This window comes from Thamnophis sirtalis, unplaced genomic scaffold, assembly GCF_051295495.1.
Source record: "Thamnophis sirtalis isolate CommonGarterSnake01/CBP01778 unplaced genomic scaffold, rThaSir2_p1.2 scaffold_12, whole genome shotgun sequence".
Taxonomy (NCBI): Eukaryota; Metazoa; Chordata; class Lepidosauria; order Squamata; family Natricidae; genus Thamnophis; species Thamnophis sirtalis.
In genome coordinates, this window is record NW_028261392.1 from 52,084,926 (window position 1) to 52,107,541 (window position 22,616).

Consider the following 22,616-nt stretch of genomic DNA (forward strand, 5'->3'; position numbering starts at 1 on the left):
TACCAAAGGAAGAATTTAAGTGCCCCCCCGCCTCCAAATCAAAGGAAATGATTCAGACAAAGAAAAAAATATTCTTTAGTTTTCTGATTCTATGAAAGCTGAATAAAAACACTTATGAAGATAACTATTTGGTAAAAATTCTGTTAAAATCTATTATTCATAAACTTACCTGTACCAAATTTATCAGTAATTTTTTTTAAAGATAGGTTTTTTTTCTCAACAAGATTCTGTTCCTTGACTGATATACCCACACATACAAATGTCTTAATCTTCCTTAATTGTCTTTGACATTTAAAATTTCTACAGCTTTTTGTTTTCTATTTATTACTAATTACAAAATATGCTAGGTAACAACAGGGCAGAGGTGTTGGTATAATTAAAAATATGTGTGCGTGCATAACTTAAAAAAAAATCTTATCCATTTAGGAAGTGACTTTCAATTAGCCTCTCTGCTAATATCAAGTCACTAAACTCCATAGCTGATGCTTTATTCCTTCATTTGGTTTGTCAGTCACTTGCTTCAGTTGGCTGGCAAAGGTGGTTGTATATCCATTACGAGCAACATAGCACTTTGCATTTCTGAATTGACAAGCAGCTATATTGACCTAGTGCTTATTATGGGTCAACAGCTGTGTTAACCAACGGAAGGACTGAGGGGCAATTAAAATGAATTGGCAAAAATATATCTTCCTAATTTACTCCAATTTGTTATTTATGCTAACATTGTATGGCTTCTATAGTGACACTAAACAGAATAGATCCAATAATGGCAATTAACATAAAAATATAATGGCTAATCAAATTGACAGCAACTGTTTCTCATCATCTCGACACACAATACATTATCAAAACAAACTATTATGAAGGAGGTAATTTCAGTGTTCTATTCAACCTGCTGCCTGTGTGCAGTCAGGGAGATGTGTACCAGCAATTACTGTTGAATCCCAAAAACTAAACAAATAACTTAATCACTGTCATCCTCTTTTTTTCCCTTCTTCAGGAAGCAGTAATCACGGTTTACTAAAAATAAGTGGTATATAATAATATAATGATGATGCATTTCATAGAATAGCTAATAAGGAATAAAATAAGCTTCTGTGCTATGTCAAATACATTTATGTGAAGTATGAGTTAAAGTATAATATTAAGATTTTTAAAATACAATTTCCTGATTGCGGATTTTTAATATATAGTATTTTTAACATTGATTTTTTTAATAGATCATAGACTATTTATGTAGAATTTTGACTATTTAAAATAAGAGAAATATTTTTGCTAACTAACATTCTTGATATAACTTCAAAGCTGTAAGTGAAATTCCAGTATGTAGTATTCTTGGAAAAGGTTGCAGAACGTGGACTTGAAACTGTATAAGTAATCATATTCCACAATTTTATTCTATTCCACTGCCAACCTGCATTTTAAGTTTTTCAGATGCTAACATAACTCTGCTATTCTGTGTTGTTCCAACTATGTCATATTCCTTAAATATATATCCTCATTTTACTCCCAATTGCTCTGTATCAAATCTCATTCATTTATATTTATTCTAGAGATACTAGAAAATACAAAATGTTGAGAAATATAACGTGACTAAGGATATTCAATTACTTTAATGGCAATCTGTTGGTTTGAATTCAGGTTCAAATCATATCCATTTCAGAATACTAGCTATTGATTTAGCCAGGTAACCAAGTATTTCCTCTCCCATGTTTAAATGTCATTTTAATTGAAAAGCTATTCAAAATCTTGCATTTATTGTTCTCGCTAAGCTTTTTATATCTTCCATTGTTCCTTTACTTTTATGGCTAATTGGCTGGTTTGACTAATGAGGAGCACTCACTATTGCAGTATTTTATTATAGGCTCTATTGCTAACACAAGTTAATGGCATAAGTAATTTCCTACATTATCTTTCTGGATTCTATTTCATTGTAATCCCATTTTATAAGGAGACCGGGAATTGGTCATTGAGCCATAAATGATACAAGATCACTCCTGAAATCATGCAAGATGGTACTCCATCAATTAATGTCCAGTCTTACTTTGGATAAGCTGGCTGAATTAGCTGTTGACAGAATGCTAAAAAAATTAACATGATGCCCTAGTTACTTGTTATTTTTAGTAGGGCTTCAATATTGTTTTAAATACTGAAGCTGTCCTGATTTTGTCCATCAAGAATTTCTGATCAATCCGTCTTACTGGGTACTTGTAGATCAGTGGTTCTCAACCTTTTCTTCACCATGGACCCCCTTTAAATACCTTTTGTGGCCACGGATCATAGCCACAAAATCATAACATTTTTTTCTTTAAATCATAAACATTTCTTCAAGACTTCATGGATCCCTGTGATGACATCATGGTCCCCCAGTGGTCCGCAAGCCACAGATTGAGAACCACTGTTGTGGATCATACTGTTTGAAGGAAGGGAAAAAAGCTTAGTCCCACTTTGGTCCTTCTGTGCATGCTTTATACATTACTTTGCCAGTAATTTAATCCTATTTTCTTTTTTCCTAAGCTCAACAGACACAAGTACTGTATTCTTTTTTTGGAGAAAATTGTTCTATATTTTTTATTGTCCTCTACTGCTGCATATTTTTGTAAATCTTCAGAATCATGTTTAGGTGCAGAATTGTGAATTGTTTTTAAAAGTGGTTGCATCATACATTAATATAAGAGCTGTGGTGGCACAGTGGTTAGAATGTAGTATTGCAGTGTAATTCTGTTGACTGACAGCTGCCAGCAGTTCGGCAATTCAAGTCTCACTGGCTCAAGGTTGACTCAGCCTTCCGTCCTTCAGTAAAATGAGGACCCATATTGTTGGAGGCAATGTGCTGACTCTGTAAACCACTTAGAGAGAGATGTAAAGCACTGTAAAGTTTTATATAAGGCTAAGTGAATAGAATAGAATAGAATAGAATAGAATATACCAGTAGCAGTGCTATATAAAGATATTATAATATTTAATTTATGATTACATGAACATATAATTTTGTTTGTTTGTTTATTCAATTTCTAAAGTTGCCCAACTTAATCAAGTAGCTCTGGATGGCTTGTCATTCTCAAATTATAAAAAATTGAAACAATAAAAACAAAATAAATAAGTATAAATATAAACAATAATGAAAGAGAATGGAGTAGAATAGGACAGGACAGGACAAAACAAGGAGAGAAGAGAATAGAATATGTTATTGGCCAAGTAACTTTCAGTGTAAAACAACAAAGTAATAATAATCATAATAATGATACCAATAAGAGAAGATAGTGGAACAGATGAGGATAAAAGTAATACAGCCATACCAGTGGTGGGTTTCAAAAATTGTTCGAACCTACTCTGTGGGTGTGGCCTCCTTTGTGGGAGTGGCTTGCCACCCATGTGACCAGATATGAAGATGCCGACGACACTTGTCAGAACCACCTTAAATTACCTCACACACAGTACTGGCATGCATAAGAATATGATGTAAACTTGTTTTTTAAAAGGCATCTTTGGTTTGCGTTAAAACAACTTCAACACACGCAATGTTCTGATTGCACCACAAACGCAGTAATCATCCTTACCTTTCACAGAGGCACTGAGTTTTATAAATATGAGCATGATAGTGTAGAATAATCATATCCAAGGACCAATGGTGGGTTTCAAAAAATTTTGGAAACTCTTCTATAGGTGTGGCCTGCTTTCCGGGTCCACTGGTAGAACCTCTTCTAACCGGTTCGGTAGATTTGACGAACCGGTTCTACTGAATAGGTGCGAACTGGTAGGAACCCACCTCTGAGCCATACTACATGGATAAATATACTTAGAGACATAAGACAGTATTGTTAAAATTAGTGTTCAGCAGAGTGATGGCACAAGGGAAAAAACTGTCTTTGTGTCTAGTTGTTTTGGCATGCAATGCCTTGTAGCAACAATTCCTTGAAGGGAGGGATTGAAACAGTTTATGTACAGGATGTGAGGGGTCTGTAGATATTTTCTCAGCCCTCTTTCTCACCCGTGGAGTTAACACGTGCTCAATGAAAGGTAGTCTGGCAATACAGGTAGTCCTCAAGTTACAAATATAATGGAGCTTGCCCATTCCATTCATAACCCAAGGTTTTGTGGGAGTGAATCACTCCCTCCTTTCACCCACACATTTGCTAATTGAATGCAAGGCTTGTTAAGTGCACATGATATATTTCAGGGTGGGAAATGCCATGGGGGTCCTACTGATAGAACAGGCCACCTGCCTAAGACCACCCAAGTCCTACCCAACCTTCTGAAATACCTCATCCTCCCCACAATTGCTTCCCCCCCTTCACTTACCTTGTGAAAGTCTAGCAAGCAGTCTCCTCTCCAGACTCTCAGCCACGTACTATTGTTCCCTTCGGGCCTCCACAGGCCTCGCCCAACAGATTGCCGGCCAAAATGGAACTTTGGAGGGACGAATCAGACAGCTATAGAAGTACAAATGTCAATTCTTCAGAACTGAAGAAGCTTCTTGGCTGAAAGCAAGATATTTTCAAAGAGGGAAAAAAACCACTAGAAAATCCAGTTGCCTTTTTGCAAAAGCACTTTTGGACAATCATGTCCTGGATGATTGAGAATCTTCATAGATATGGGTTCTAGTTCTTTCTTAAACATGAAAGCCTGTTGGGGCCAGTCACTTTCAGTCCAACTTAATTTATAGGGTTGCTGTTGCAAGCAAATAAGAAGTTAAAGCATTATGTATGCTTACAAAATAAAGGCAGAATATAAATCTAATAATAAGCTACATGAAGAATACTTGTAGTAACATTAGAGCTGTGTTGGTTGGGGACATGAATGAATACACACTACTTTTTATACTGTCATGTTGATTGAAAATGTTATTAACTTCAACAAGTTTAGACAGCTGATCTAATGCAACAAAGAATACAATTTTATTAATATAAGAAAGTAAGGTAGCTATGTTTGACACGAAAAGTGAAGTAAACAATTGTACATTGTACATATAATATACTGAATAAGTAAATTAATTTGTGCATTTTGATAGACAGTCCACTACATATCTGAAAAAAATATGAAGACATGTTAAGATGTGCAAATGTGAGTAGCAAGCTAGTAGGTAATTTTGTCTTTTGTGAGGACGGAATTTGACAAAAGAAGTAAAAATAGCCATGTGTAACTGTTGCTTTTATTTTCTTTTATTTACTGTTTTTTTTTACTATAAAGCTTCATATCACATATTTAATTTTTGATCTTGCTTTCTAAGTTCCTTGAGGATGTAAGTACTTGAGTTCCTAAAGACTTTTAATCTATTAGAAAAAAATGAATCTGTTTCCCTGTAGTCAGATAAGTGAAAAGTATATTCGTGACTATATTTCTTCCTGACTGCCATATGGATGTTAACAAAGGAACAATGACAGTAAATTTGTTTTTTGCATAATCCTTTTTCCCAGCAGTACAATCAAGTATATTGGAAGTCTTGATTCTTATAAAAATATAAATTAATTCCACATAGCAATATTTGCTGTGTGAGGGATGCTTAATTGAAGAATAATTATTGTGTAACCAATAATTACTCCTGTAACCAATTCATTTAAGGCATATTTATCTGCATACCATTTTCAGTCCCAAACTAGTTACAGCTCAAAGAGAAAAATGAACTAACTATTCCCATTGAGCTGATAACCAAAAATGCATTAAAAATAAAAGAAATAAAAAAGAAAGAGAAAAATCATTTCAATTAAATAATGTCATACTGTGAGAAGTTCAAATAATGTGAGAAGTTCTCTTGGGAAGCACAGTTCTACTTTATAAACTAAGATACAAAATAAAGCATGCACTGATTTTGAAGAAAGTCTTTTAAAAATACCTTTATCTTCAACAGTAAGAAAGCATGCTATTCAGTTTCTACCAATGAAAAGTTTGTGAGAGTAATAGCCTTATTCTACAGATAAATCTATCAACCCAAGTAATTTTTCCCAATCATTATCTACAATCTGTAAGTTCAAGCAAAATCACTGACTCACAGAATAATGTTAAGATAGATGTAGTCTTGATAGGAAATTTTCATTTTATATCTAAGTTAAAGTGGTCTCTGATAAACCAATGAATAAAATTCTCCAAATGCTCTCTGGAATGTCACAAAATCGTAGGCTTAGAGTTACTTCATATATAATGTATGAATTTCCAAAGTATTTATTGTATAAATATATATAATATATGTTAAACATACTTTTAGCATGGAACTATATTGAAATTTGCTTTCCTGATACTGTGTATAATTTCTAAAGTCATTGTTAAATGCATGTCTTGACTATGTAGTCAGATGCTTCTTTTATATCTGCATAACAATTTTATAGTTTCATGATTTAAAACAAGTCTATTAAAACCTTTATTGTAATTAATACTACATAAACACAACAGGTTTCCACACTAATTTTAGGAGGGTTGAGGATTTTTTAGATATTTATTTAGTATATACCATAACATTTAGCTGAATTGCTTTCCAAGGCAGTTGATAAAAACTAATAACAAATATTTAGCTTTAATAAGTAACAGTGAAATAGCATAAAAGTTATATGTGAGCATGGTTATTCTAGTCTGACCTGCTTTTCAATAGCATAATTTATTTATGTGTGTCGGTTTTTGTGTTTTATTACAGTACTCTGACAAGGCCTTATTCACCCAGCTATGCTTTTACCGTTACATTTTTGATGTGGACTATGCAAAAGAAATATATACTGGTCCAGGGAAAGGTATGTTACAACACTGTCATTGCACTGAAAGTTTAAAATGGAAATTTGCATAATAAAATCAGTCCTATTTTCTGGTGTTAGGCCAATCTACCTCATTCTGTTAACATAATATACATAAAGGTGCCTGACTGCATGAATTAAGAAATTGTATATAAGAAAGAAGATGTATGTCATAATAATCAACTGTATATGTCTGACTGACTAAAGAAATGTCTGGGAAACTTTACATTAAGTGATTGGGAATGCTTAGCCTCCGCTTTGCTACAGAATATTTTCTGATTAATCTTTTTATTATTTTTAAAATAAACTTTCAATTTTACCTAAATAGTGAGATTATATTTATTAATATTTATACTTGTATTGTATATATGCATTTTTATAAATATGTACATTGAATAATATGTAACTATCCAAAATATAAATATAAAACTATACACCTGTGCAAAACTTTCAAAGGAAGCAGCTTTCCTCGAAGTAGTTTTGTTCTCAATAAGGCTGCTTTGAGAATTTTCTCAGATTAATAACCTATTCTTGCAAATAGCTAGAAAACACTGCTGCTTGGAATAAAAAAACAGTTCTGGGTGCCAGTTGTGTAAAGACCTGCAACCTTAGATCAGCCAGTATTGATCATCTTTACTCCTAATAACTCAAAAGTTTGGAATAGCATTCTCCTATGATATTGAGAGGGGTGGGAGAAAACCAGAGGTGGGTTCCTACCAGTTCGCACCTATTCGGTAGAACCGGTTCGTCAAATCTACCGAACCGATTAGAAGAGGTTCCACCAGTGGACCCGGAAAGCAGGCCACACCTACAGAAGAGGTTCCAAAATGGTTTGAAACCCACCACTGGAGAAAACCTATGATTTATTTTGATTTCCATTCACTATAGATATTCAGAATGATTTGTGTGTGTGTATGTGTGTTGTATTGTATACATGTGAATGTATGTGTGTGTGTGTATGTATACACACGGACATACACACACACATGCATAATATATGCACACACATATATAAAAAAGTGCACTTTATTTTTGCAATGCTAGTTCTCTGATATAGGTAGTCCTGATTTAACAACTAATCATTGAACGATCACTCAGACTTATGATAGCACTGAAGAAATAGAAATTAAACTAAGCTTTGGAATTTTGGCCATCACAGAGTCCCACAATCATATGTTCATGACTTGGAACCTTCCCTGCCAGCTTCCCACAATCAGTCAATGGTGAAGTAACAGGAAGTTGCGGTCACGTGATGCCCTTGCTTTACAACCAGTGTAATCCTCATTTAACAACAGCAGACAGGTCTTCCTGAATTGCTGTTGCTAAGCAGTGTGGTCATGTGACATTTTGCAACATCATTACAACTACATTTCTTCACAATTTTTGTTCTTAACTGAGGACTACTTGTAATAAACATGTAATAAAAAGTTGAGTGCTTGATTAACCAGATATAGTATCTAAAAAGTATGTATTGAAATGAAATTTGTTTTATTTAAAGTAGAGTAATTGTGAGAATAAGTCAGGTTCCTTTTAAAGTATTAACAAAGTTCACCTTTTGTTTTTAATCAGAAGCCCATTTTAATCTTTTTAATATGGATTTGATCCATATGATTTGTATTTGTTTTAAGAATGCCATGTGAAACTTCTATTAATTTATCTGTGTTTCAGTGCATGAAAATGTGTACATGTAGCTCTTGGCTTATGACCATTCATTTAATGATGGCTTCAGAAAGAATACTTTGTTGTTAGTTGCAAAGTTGTGTCTGATTCATCACGACCCCATGGACAACGCTCCTCCAGGCCTACCTGTCCTCTACCATCCTCTGGAGTCCATTTAAGCTCACACCTACTGCTTCAGTGACTCCAGTCAGCCACCTCATTCTCTGTCATCCCCTTCTTCTTTTGACCTCAACCTTTCTCAGGATTAGCCTCTTCTCCAGTTCTATTCCTTCTCACTAGGTAGCCAAAGAATAAATAATATTTATGGGCTGTAAAGTAAAGAATACTTTACAGCCCATAAATAAACAACTTCCAGCCATCATAAAATATTGCTCCATCATTCCCACAGTCATGAGATTACAATATCGGTACTTGGCACCCTGTTCTCATTTAGAACTAATTAGAACTAAGTGTCCCGCAGTCTTGGGGTCATCATTTGTAATCTTTTCTGCTGGCTTTCCCGTCAATGGAGAAACTGGCAGGAAAGGTTGTAAGTTGTTGCTGCCTGATGATAGGACTTTGTTTCCACTCTGAGGGTTGACTAAAAAGGTTGTCTAAGAAGGTGAGATCCTGAACATTTTAGCTCTTATCCTGCAGTTCTCTTTTACATACAGAGGAGAACTGAATTCCTTCACTGGGCAGCTCTTTCAGCTAGACCCCAGAAACAAAGAGAGAACCAAAATCTGGCCATTCTAGAAAATCCATGGTCATGTAATTGCAATCTGGGCACTTGTATTCACTTTTACAATCTGTTGCAATGCCCTGTGATTATGTCATTGTCATTTATGATCTTTCCTATCAGCTTCCCCAGAAAGTCAATAGCAACAGCAATAGCAGTTAGACTTATATACCGCTTCATAGGGCTTTCAGCCCTCTCTAAGCGGTTTACAGAGTCAGCATATTGCCCCCAACAACAATCCGGGTCCTCATTTTACCCACCTCGGAAGGATGGAAGGCTGAGTCAACCCTGAGACGGTGAGATTTGAACAGCCGAACTGCAGAACTGCAGTCAGCTGAAGTAGCCTGCAGTGCTGCATTTAACCACTGTGCCACCTCGGCTCATAGAGATGCCAATTGGGAAAGTTACAAATCATTGGAATAATTATCTCCCACCTGTGTATCATTCCCCCGCCCTCATTCTGTGCAGGCCACTTGTGCACCTCCATGCACCCTCCCAAGGTATCATGGCACTTCCCTCACCATTTGTGCACCGTGCACACCCTCCCCAAGTCTTCTTCACACACTCCTTGAGCCCTACCACAACTTCCTCACATACCCTTGTACCAGTGGCCTGTTTGCAAGCCTAGGATTTCCAACTTCTGGCCAGTTTTATCATGGTTGTAGGGAAGCCAGCAGGAAGTTGCTTCACCTAATAACAATGGGATTCAGTTCAGTTCAGTGGCAACTAAGACTGCAGGGATTTGCTATTGCTAAGTGATGTAGTTATGCTTTATGACCCCATTGCTTAATGGCAGAAATTCTGGTCCCAATTGCCATAGTAAGTCAACTATCTGTATACCTGTGCTCCTGTATATATAAAACTATAAGTTTTCCATTCCTTGTCATACCTCTGAATTTTCAACTTTTTCACTTACTCCTTACTTAAATTTCCATTATTAGGACGATAGACAAGAGATTTGAGCAGGTTTTTTTCAATATTTATTCAATATTTATTATAATTTCAGAAAATAAAATATGAATCAGAATGATTACAGCTATTGTAAAAGCAATAGAAGACTGTTGCATTTGTGTCCAAGTTGAGGGAATCCAATTTACAGCCTAGGGACAATGAAACTTACAAATGAAACTGGTTTAAACATTTGGGGAGCTATAGTATATATTTTGCTTAGTTTTTAAGGCGCTACTTGAAAGGCTGCAAAAAAATTGCTGGCTGTAGATATTTCCTCTATGAGACATAGACTGAAGCTCTGCAACTTTTCAAGGTTTAATAGCATGAAGAATAGATGTGAAATAATTTTGGAATATTTTATTTTATGTTCTTTTGCATAATATTTTCCTAACCTAGCAATAGAACATCTTAATTCTAAGGACTTCTATTACTAGTATCAGAAATATCAGACCAATTATTAAAATTAAAATAAAAGGTTAGATTATATTAAATCACTCACTGATTGAAGAAGGTTGGATATTAAAAGTATTGTATATTTTAACTTCTTAAGATCTTTGAGATATTATTTTTTATACTGTGCATTTTTTTAAAAAAATGAATCCATGCTTAGCAAATACTTTTACAAATTTATATACTAAACATGCTCAATTAACTTTCTGGATGAACAGACTGTAAAATTGTATTTAGAAAAATGAAATGGTTAAGCTGTATGACCTCCAAGGAAATGCAAAGTCTAACTTGGAATATTTGCTTATATCCTGTAATTTATTTATTTTTTTTCTCTTGTGCTTATGACTTGGTGTGCAAAATATCAATGCAAAGTGGGTTTTTTTATGGATGAATTGATAGAAAGATGTACAAGGAGAGCATTCATCATGGTGGTATTTTTCAGTGATACTAATGAGGATCTTTAATATGTCTCTGCTAGCAGTTGACAGAAAAAATACAAATTGCATGTTGCAACCATGTTCCAAAATTAACTTAAGAATAAAGGACAATATTAAAAAGTGGACATTTCTATAAATTAACTCATTTAATGTTTATAGTATAGAAAAAGCCTTAAATATAGTTTAAAGATAATTCAAGTTTTAAGGCATTCACTATGTATTATCTGAAGTGTTTTGAACAAATAACAAGAAATAGCAAAATTTGCAGCGCTGAAACATCAATTTAAAATTTTTCTAGCTAGTTTCAAATGTCTCAAGAGGAATTTTTGTTGATTTATTGTGATTTAGGATAAAATACATGTTTGATGATGACTAAATTAGTATAATTACGTCTTAAGATGATAATTCACCATCTTAATATCTATAGGATTTTTGTTTAATTGTCAGTAAGTAATTGATACACTAGACTAATCGCTGTTATTTATTTATTTATTGTTTGTTTATTTATTTATTTTGTGGGGAAAATACAGTTTTTAAGCAATATGAAAGATTTTTTTTGTAGATGTATTGTGGTTATACAGTTGATTTATTTTATTTCCATAATGTTTTTTACTACATAATTATACATCTTAATTATGTAATTACCATCATAATTATTATGTAATTACGTGTAGTTCCACTAATTACAAAATCAGGAAGTATAATTATCTAGTGCAAAATTTCTAAAATCGTATTTTATGAACTGGAGAGTATTTAAAAGACCCAATTCATAAACTAGGAACATATTTTCTTATTTTGATATGCTGATTTAATTTCTGGCCTCCATTTTTTGAATATAAGACTAAAGATATTTCTGACATCTGCATTCGTTAACTTATGGAAGTAAAATAAAGTTATTTTGCTATGTTACCAGCTGAATTTTCCTCACTTTTTGCTGGTATTGTTAGGCATAAAGGCTTTAGTCGCTTTAATTTCAATAACTGCTTATTTATCAGATGTATAATTGCACATTGGAAGTAATTGCAACATTATGAAGTCAGGTTATTGGGTTGTCATTATGCGTTCTAGTCTCAATCTGGCCTTATCTGATTTGGTTTCTGGTTTTTGTTTTTGTTTTTTTGTAATATAATGCAATGCTCATATAATTAAGATTATAAATATAAACTATTATATATACTCTAGTTCAGTGATGGCTCACCTTTTTGTCGTTGTGTGCCAAAAGTGTGTGTGTAAATTCATCTTTTCTTGAAAATATCAGCTCCATTTCTTAAATGTATTTGAGATTAACAACTTAATTGATTCATTGATTGACTATGTTCCATATAATCAGTGACTACACAGATAAATTTTCATTCTGATGATCTATTTCTAACTTGGTCTTTAGGTCTTCCAACATTGCCGGCCTTGCCAGTGTAACTGATCTCTCCACCTTCCCACTGGTCATCATTTTCTTTTTCTTTGCACCTTTCCCAGCATTAGAGCCTATTCCAGAGAACTACTGTAGATGTTCACATAAAATGTCCAAAGAAGGATAATTTCACCCCAACCATTTGGGTCTTGAGTGAGAAGTATGCACTGATTTGTTTAATGATTCCTTTGTTTGTTTTCTTGGCTATTTCTTGGCAACACTCTCAACCCAGATTGTTGGGGGCAATATGCTCTGTAAACAGCTTAGAGAGGGCTGTAAAAGGACCTATGAATTGGTATATAAGTCCTATTGTTATCCATGGTATTCTCAAGAGTCTTCTTTGGCACCAAAAGTCCCATTATTGTTTTCTAGCTGGCTTCTTCAAAATCCAACTTTCAGTTTCATAAAGTGTACACAGGGATATGGAATAGTCCATTTCTTATACTATTCTAATCTTTATATATATAGACATATCACTGCATCTGAATATCTTTTCCAAGACGTTGTTGACTGTTCTGTCAAATGTTAGTCTACGGTGTATTTCTTGACTGCTTATTCCTTTACTGTTGATATTTTTATTTATTCAGACTTTCATTAATTTATCATATTCATATAGCTACCTATGAGTGTACCCGTCAGTGTACAATAAAAAAACCATTAAAACAAACATTAAAACAATAATACTAGTTAAAAAGACTAAGAGCACATTTGATATTTGGTTGATCCAAAAAGGCCAAAGCTATCTATTAGTTCATTACCTTCATTGCCAATTCTAAGGATTGTTGTTTTTATTGTGGTTATCATTAGTTTGATCTTCTTTATATTTAATTTTCTCCACAGCTCTTTGAGTTTTCTTAATGAAACTTGCAGACCCTTTTCATTTTTTGGCTATCAGAGTGTCATCACTCTAGTGAATCATGGTAACAAAAAAGAAAAGAAACCCCCAAAAACCCAAGAATAAGTTCTAGGAAAAATATGCACAAGATTCTGAGTGAATGCAATCCAGAACGAAAATTTAATTTTGTTAGATGATACAAATGGATAGATAGGAACATAATGAGAATGTACAGAAAAAGCAAGGGGGTCATTTAGAGACACTGGAATAAATGAGAAATGATCATTTCATAGTGAGTGTCAGGTCCCATAGATCCCTATTGGGACACTGCCATTCCAGTGGGGAGGGAGGGATGCTCCTTTACAGCCCATTTCCTGTTTCTGGCTTTCTCAGCAAAGTGTTGTTTTTTTGTTACATATTTAAAAATTCTTTAAAAACAAAGTGTTGTCCAGGTTTTCCCCTCTTTACATCTTCTAATTATATATAGTACATTTACATCTTTTTTCCATTTTCCATTTCAGTCCTCTTATCTTCATTTCATAATCTCCCACTTAATTTTAATTTCTTCTTAATATATTGACAATATCATTATTTGCCTCTCCAAATTAAGCACATTTAACATATTTCTATCTATTCTATTTTACAGTTAATAACATATGTATATGTTATTATATGATATGTAATAATATATATTATGTAACATGTATTATATATGCATTAGTATATATGTTCAATAACATATATTGAACATTTCATTTAATTAGTTATCCACCAATAGTAATTTTGATCTATTTCCCCCACATTGTATTAAACATAAATCTTTGGCTATATCCATTAAATTTCATTCTATTCTATTAACAAGTCCTTTTCTGTCTTTCCTCCTTTTAACCAATTTCTCTTAGTCTCTCAGGAACTTCATTTTTCTTAAGGACTTTTCTCTCCATCCATTTATTTGATTTTTCTTTTTCTTGATCTTAATTTTTTTATATATTTTCTTTAGAATTTTTTTCCTCCTTTTTAATTCTATTGTTCTGGTACCTCTCCTCAGTTTTTCCTTCTAACTTTCCCCAATATTCCCACCTTTACCATTTAACTTTCCCTTTTGGGGGGGGCACTTCCCCTTTTTTTCCTTTGGGTATGTAACTGTAAATTCCAATATAATCATCAAAGTATTTTTATTTTTCAATCTCTTTTACTATTTCTATAATACATTCCTGTTGTTCATTCAATCCCTTTTCTTTCTCCATTTCTCCTTCTTGTTCTAAGTCTTCCCTCTGAGTTTCCACTTTTTTCCCCAATTAGCGTTTTATGTGCATTTTTAACATATCCAGTAATTCATTATACATCCAAACTTCCATATTGCCTACTTATTTAATTTGACAAATTATTTGTTTTTTTTTCTATTGTATCAAATTTACTTAGTCTTAAAGTTCTTTCTTTTCTTTTGACCTTATTCTTGTTTCCGGTTCCTGAAATCCAGTTCCACATTTGTTTTCTTTTTCTTTTCTGCCCAGCCAGTAAATCCAATCCACAACACTGTTGCAAAGATAACTCCTCTTCTCACAGCTTCAAAATATCTTTATCAATTTCAGTCAAGGCCAAATTGCAGATGTTCTTTCTCCCATCAATTTCTATTAGGTCTTGTAGCATCCTGTCACTCTCTCCGCTGCAAGCAATGTTCTCTCGCTATCAAAATCTATCAAAATCTCTTTTTTTGAAGTAGCAAAAGAAAGAAAGGAAATTTCCCCCCAAGTGCTTTTATTATTTTTAGTATTTCCAAGTCCAGCTTTGAGAATAAAAATCTTCTAGAGCTTTCTGTTTTGTCTCCGCCCTTTTTTTTCTCTATAAAATTACCCGTCTGCCAAATAGCCACCAGTTTCTGCTCCAGGTCTCTTTTAAGTCCAAATTTAAAGTTTTTTTACCTTGGGTTGATCACACTTTCACCCAGGTCCAACACTTTGTTCAGCACCTCTCCTGCTCAGATAGCTTGATCTGGTGGCCCCATCTTTAAAGCGGCCATTAACATGGCCACTGCTGCTTTAGCTGTCAGTTGAAAAACTTTGTCTTCGGACCTTTGAGGAACTGTCAGTCCCTCTTAGCCTACCAGATGCTTCTTCTTTTTCCCCTGTTCCTCCAGAACAGGTTTGGACCCTAGAGTCCCTAGCTTCTGGCATCCAGTTGGGGTTTTTTTGTGGAGCCCATCAGAGCACTGCTATTTCCCCACCGTTCCCGATGCAGTGTTTCCGGAAGTTTTGTTTCTGGCTTTCCTGTCACTTTGATGTACCTGCTTGGGAAAGGGAGGGGGATTCAGTGGTGGGATTCAAATAATTGGCAACTGGTTCGCCCAGAGTCAGGTTGGCTATTGTGGGAGGCATGGCCCATCCCTGCCTTCAGCTCCTCCACACATGCGGGATGAGTCTCCCACAATGGCCAACCAGACCCTGGGCGAAATAGTGTTAAATTAACACACACACCGGCTATCAAAGTGGATCCTGGGCACTGCGCTGCAATGGAGAAATGGGAAATGGAACATCCGGCATGAGGGAAGGAGTAGGAGCAGAGATTAGAAAGAGGGAAAGCTCCCTCCTTCCCTCACGTTAGCTGCTCCGTTGCCCATTTCTCCATTGCAGCGCCACAGAGCTTTCCCCACCCACTACCTCCCAGATGTCTTCGCTTCCCCCAAGAAAGTCAAAGAAAGAGGATTCCATCATGTGCTGAATGCTGTAATTAAACCATGGCTTCCTAAGATACCATCTCTGTCACTGGACAAAGCGAGGAGGGCGACTCAAGGCAGCAAGCACCTCCAGCCCCAACAAAGTGAAAGAAGAAACTCAAGAGTAGCACCTGCCCACATCTCTTTTCCACCCCCAAATAGGGTGGAAAGGGTTCTGGTTTGATGCACCCACCAGCTCTGCCTTTTTTCATGGTGCCCCTCCCATGCCCACATTCAGGGAGGGAGCAACCAATGGAAGAGGCTGCCATCTTGGGCTCCCTCACTCGAGAAAGCATGTGCAAGCAGGGGGCGAGGGAGGCAAGCCAAGGCTGGGATAAGAGAGTTGTCAGCACCTTTCCTCAGCAGCACCTCAAACCCATGGAGGATGGCAGGGCAGCTCCAGGCCTGCATGATGGACTGTGGCACCAGGTGAGCCAAGAGGGGGGGGGAGGATGAATGGCCGACTGAGTGCATGGCTGACAGTTGGCTTTGAGTGCTGGAGAGGGTGGGAAAGGGAAGCTTCTGGGCTGCTTTTCATTGGGGCGTTTGGAGTGAGACAGGGTTCCTCTTGCCTTCTCCCTCCACTCACCAGGCATGGCAGGGCTTCCTGCCCCTCACTTAGCCACCTACCCCCCTTTATTGATGCAATTTGGGGGGGCAGGTGGGGCAGGGGAGGAAGGTTATTCAGCCGGTTCGCCACAAAAATTTAGCTACCAGTTCTACCGAACATATCTGAATCCCACCACTGAGGGAACTGTTTGGGGCCATCTGTTTTGTCTCAGCTCTGAAGAAACGGCCAGAGCGGTACCTGAGAACAACTTTTTATCACCTTTCTTGGCTCGAGTTCCCAAAACAACTTGACACCTGTGAATTGGTTCGACACAGACTGGGAGGTTTTTTTTTCAACATTTAATTTAACGTTCTTTGAGCAGGAAACTCAGATCCTGCCTTACTACCCTTGCTATTACTTTCCCTCAAAAAAAGTTTTCTGTTGAAGTAATGCTTGTTTCAAGAGTTCTACTTTCTTGAGGAGAGAGGAGGGGCAAGTCCTTATATTAGGCAGGATCTGAGTTTCCTGCTCAAAGACCGTTAGATTAAATGAGGTTCTTATTTAGAAAATGTCTGTTTTAAGTATGTACTTGATGTATAATTCTGTTAATGTGTATACATGGCAATAATGACTCTAAAACATGACTGATTTGCTTGATTATCACATGCAATTGAAAAAAGTGGTGAAAGATATAAGGGTAATGAGATGTTGTGAATGTGGAATAGTTCACTTTTTGATAACAGCCAGACTGCTGCTTGTTCTGCTCTATCAAATGGTTCGGCTCCTATGGAAGCCACACTGCCTGACTGATAGAGACACTTAAAGGTACATGTCTTCTCATAAGTTATACCCAGGCAAAGAAAAAATGTTCTGCAGTTACCTCCAAATGTTTTAAACAATTTGCTACATCAGAGTAGTCAACATCGAAGTTCTAGCATGCCTTACTAATAATATATTACAGAAAAAAATCAATGAGTCATTTTGATTTAGCAAATGCCTGCTTAGTATTATCTATGTCCTAAATTGCTTAGATGAACCCAAGATTGTAATGTCCATAATTTTGCCATAATATGAATACCAGTTTTAGTATAGCTTGTCAATTTTTTGAAGTTAAAACCTATAAGTAAAGGAAATATGATATCCTGATTCTCCAATATTCTTCATGAAGTATTTATATGATCATGCCATTATATGTACAATCAAGTTAGAATAGATATATTTACATCTTTATAGTAGGAATTTTCCTAAGGCTAAAAGCTATCTTTCAAAACTTGAGAACCCAACACACATATAGGCTGATTTCATCATCTTTCAGCAATATTCAATGTTATTTTTCATTGGTAGTTGTTTTTATTTTTTACTAATAGGTTCTTACAATAAACATTGGCCAAAGATTGTCCAGTCTGCTTACATTTATATTTTTAATCTCTGTTTACTGGGAGGGTTTTCCCCCCTGAAATTAATCTTATCAGGGTCATATCTGTCAAATATATATCCATTCATTTAACTTCAGATATGACAATTATTTTGACATGAAAATGTTATTAATTGTAATATTTTCATTTAAAACAGATATTTTTATTTTACAAAAGATGTATATAGTAGGAGAAATAAAGGAAAATGAATGACAGCCAGAACTATTTTATGTATTAGATAAAAGCAAATAATCCATTTAGTGTCAAGTACATGAACTTAGAATTAAATTTTTGAGTTATTCATGCAGCTGTAGCATGTTTTTATAGCTGTAGGTTGCCTATTTAAAAAATCAGTTGAAATAATAACAGAAATAGTGAAAACCAATTCAATATTTGACACCTTTTATTTTTACTTTATATTGTATTCAGTTGAATCTAATTAGACCATTATAAAATACATATCCTGATTATTTTCCTGGTGGAATTAATGGATAACCCAGTTGGTTTTTCAGATAAGAAAAGATTGCATATCTATGGTAATTTTCTGTTGTTTCATGAGCTGGTTTGAATTTATTTTAAAATTAAGTAATAAATACAAAGTTTTATGCAAAAAGTAAAATTACCTGAAATATTCACTATCTAACATATGGTAAATAGGTTTATATTATTTAATCAATTAAATTTGATTCTTTTTTTTTAAAGAAACCACCTGTAATTAAATGGAATAATAATTGGGAAAAAAATTGCAGGTGTTAAGTAAAATATTTTAAGTGGTATTAAGCTTTCTCTAGGTGCTAAGATGCATCCCTTTGGTTACTGAATAGAACCAGATAAGCAATTCCACCTTTACAGAAACCTCCAACATGTCTCCATCTTGTTTTATAGGGTGTTACTGGTTTGAAGGGGGGGGGGGGTTTGAAGGAGAGGAAATGAATTAAATGAATGTCTAGCACCACGATGGTGAACCTATGGCATGTGTGCCCAAAGTGGCACACGGAGCAATATTGCCTGGCACGTACAGCATCACCTGTTGCCCTTCCGGGTTTCTGCTGCGCATGCAACGGTCAACTGACATTTGTGTGTGCGGCAGTGTCAGAAGCCAGAAGAGCTGGTCTTCCATTTTCCAGCATGAGCATGCGCACCATCCAGCGTTTCTGGTTCACATGCACACGTGACAATCAGCTGCCCTTTGTGCATGTGCTATCCGGTCAGCTTCCTGGCATGCACATGCTCCCTGGGCAGCTTCTCTTCCTCGTCGTGGCCCAGATGAGTGCACGTGAAATGCGAAGCATGCACCCGTCTGTGAAGTGTGCTCCCTTTTCAGCACTGGATGCCGCACGCATATGCACGTTCGCCATCACTGCCCTAGCATTTCATATCTGCTAAAATAACAAATTATTTTTTCTCCAAAAAAAGGACTTATTTGTTTTGCATATTCCTCGGATTTATTTTCTCCAATAGGAGGCTGAGTTGTTTACAGTCTCTAAACATAAAATGTGGATTAAAACATTGCAAATAAAAAAAGAAAAGTAAAGAACAGCAAACACTGAAAAGGTTCTAACCCCATAAATGGGCACTCACAGCTGGGGCTGGAAGCTGAGCTCTTGCCCAAACGCCCTTTGCCAAGTCTTCAAATTCTGTATTGAATTGGAAAGGAGAAGTCCTGTAATGGGAAATATTAATTTAACTGAACGCAAATTTAATTATTAGATGAACTAATTAATTAAATTCTATTTAGATAAAATAACATTCTAAACTAAACTTGATATAGTTAATTAGTATTTTATTGAATTCCATCCTTACTAATTACTAGCAAGCTCTTTGAGTATTATTTATTAACCAAACTTATATGCCCCTGCAATAAAAACCTTCAGTTGGTCACAAGAGAAACAAATACCATAACTTTACATAAGAACATCTTATAAATATAGTTTAAAAATTAAAAACAATACATGGTGTGAGATTCCAAAAGTCCACTGGGGAAGCTCTGTTTTCTACTATTTTCAGACGGCAGATAAAATCCTCCAATGGGAGGTCATTCCAGAGGACCAGCCCCATCACATCATCAATATATAATCCCCTAAGCCTGTGATGGCGAACCTATGGCATGCATGCCACAGGTAGCACACGGAGGCCTCTCTGCCGGCACGCAAGCCCCAGCTGAGCTCCACCAAGCATGCGCCATCAGCTAGCTGATTTTTCAGGTCTCTGCAAAACACTATACAAGCAATCAATATACATCCAACAGGAACAGGAAGTGCCTCACGGGAGCAGAGAGATGCACAAATCTAGAGAGGCAGGAAATGCATCTCTGAACAATGGCGATGAATGCTAGAGAGGAATAAAGCTGTATACAAGGCCAACATAACTCCTATTACAATGCAGGCATGCACAGGGGGGGACCATGGGGGTGGTGGTGTGGGGGCCCCGCACCTCTTTTTGGTCCTAGGAGCACATTGCATTAGGGAGGTGGGCACGCATGCACATGCTGTCATGCGCACAGGCGCGCTTTCGGCACATGAGGACAAAAAGGTTAGCCATCACTGCCCTAAGCTTTCTGTCCCACCTCCCAAAAATGGAGGACAATCACCTATTCCCAGAACAATTGAAGTAGTTAGCCTAACTCTAGTGGGGCTAGGGTTACCTGTACCTCTAAGTAACCTGGTGCCAAACCAATACAAGTATAATCTGTCACCTCCTATAAAAAATTCTGGGTCACTGCATTTTGCACCAAGAATTGCCTTAATATATTCCATTTTATTTTGAAATCACTATAAGCCAACAATGAAAATCCAACTTGATCTGTTGCTAAGAAAACCAGTGAAAAGAGATGCAAATAGATTTAATGAAAACTGGCAATCCTGATATTTCAAAAGTGGTTAATATATTATAAGATATTAGATACTTTAAAATATTTAACATATTCGACCCAGGAAAAATGCTTCTGATAATATTAATATTACAGTAATAATCATTGTTGTTCATTGCAAAGTCGTGCCTGACCCATCACAACCCCATGGACAACGTTCCTCCAGGCCTTCTTGTCCTATACTATCCTCTGGAATCCATTTAAGCTGATGCCTATTGCTTCAGTGACTCCATCCAACCACTTCATTCTCTGTTGTCCCCTTCTTCTTTTGCCCTCAATCTTTCCCAGCATTAGGCTCTTCTCCAGTGAATCCTTCCTTCTCATTAGATGGGCAGAGTATTTGAGTTTCATCTTCAGAATCTGGCCTTCTAAAGAGCAGTCAAGGTTGATCTCCTCTAGGACTGACAGTTTGATTGCCTTGCAGTCCAAGGGACTCGCGGGAGTCTTCTCCTCACCATAGTTCAAAGGCCTCAATTCTTTGGCACTCAGCTTTCTTATGGTCCAACTTTCACAGCCATACATTGCAACTGGGAAAACCATAACCTTGACTATACACACTTTTGTTGGCAGGTTGAAGTCTCTGCTTTTTAGTATGCTGTCCAGATTTGCCATAGCTTTCCTCCCCAGGAGCAAGCATCTTTTAATTTCTTGGCAGCAGTCCCCATCTGCGGTGATCTTGGAGCTCAGGAAAATAAAATCTGTCACTACCTTCATTTCTTCTCCATCTATTTGCCAGGAATTGAAAGGACCTGATGCCATAGTCTTAGTTTTCTTAATGTTGAGTTTCAAGCCAACTTTTGCACTCTCCTCCTTCATCCACATCAAGAGGCTATTTAGTTCCTCTTATTAGACATTTTAGATGTTTTGATTGAATCATCCATAAAAAGTAAAGAGTATTGTTCACTAAAATATTAACTGCTGCATTATAATGAAATAGCTTGAAACATTACATGCAAAATGCATTACAGTAATAATTTACCATCAATATTTCCAGTCTTGACAATCAATTGAAGTTAAAACTTTTCGAATCACCAACTTCTTGTGATCCAAATCTAAGAAAATTATTTTACTACTTCTTTTAGGTCTATGCTATTATTACTATGAAAGTATGGCAAAGTCTCAGCAGTTTTTAAAAGGAGGGAAACTTGCTAAAACCTGAGCTGTACAATAAATATATTTTACCAAATTGTATTTTCTTCATTTAATTCACTTTTATTATAATAGATACACAAATTTGTTGCATTGGCTCATGACTTATTCCACTTAGATAAAACTGAAAAATTTCTGATTTTCATCTTGATAGTCTATATACACCTAGAGCAACTTTTCTAGGCAGTAGAAAAAATATGCGTTCTCTTCTCTAAGGGAAAAAGATGTTATGAAAACTGAAGCAAACACCATTTTCTGGTCTATATTAGACATCATTGGCAGTGTTGATAGATCTTGGGAAAGAATTATTTTAGAAATAAGGATATTGATAAATACACTATGCCTTGCTTCTGAGGTTGGGCAATGCCAGGGCACCAATATCCTCTTACTATGCATTCCTCATCATGCAATCCTGCTGTGAAGATTAATGGGGTTATTAACTGAATAAAGGAAACTAGTAACTAAGGATTTTATGTTGCACACCTAAGGTGTGTTTGTCTGAGTGCCCTTACTAAATATATGTTTATAGACTGCAAAGACAACCTGGGGTATATAAATACTGCTATAATATAGCAAGCTAATTGTAAAAATACTGTGTAGTTTAATTTGTTTTTGTGTGCACAATTTCATGAAATACATCCTTCCACTAGAACTATAATCCATATGAAAATAGTGTATGATCTAATATTATGAAAGCGTTTTAAAAGAATAATCTTTCTTCT

General features: G+C 35.7%; 1 protein-coding gene across 1 annotated transcript in view; it reads left to right on the forward strand.

The window, feature by feature from the left end:
• Positions 1–22,616, forward strand: part of POLA1 (DNA polymerase alpha 1, catalytic subunit) — a 377,795-nt gene that overhangs the window by 299,093 nt on the left and 56,086 nt on the right. The window contains exon 36 of the mRNA XM_087726535.1: positions 6,626–6,719. Coding sequence (XP_087582661.1) covers positions 6,626–6,719 — 94 coding nt within the window. The remainder of the gene's footprint in view (positions 1–6,625; positions 6,720–22,616) is intronic.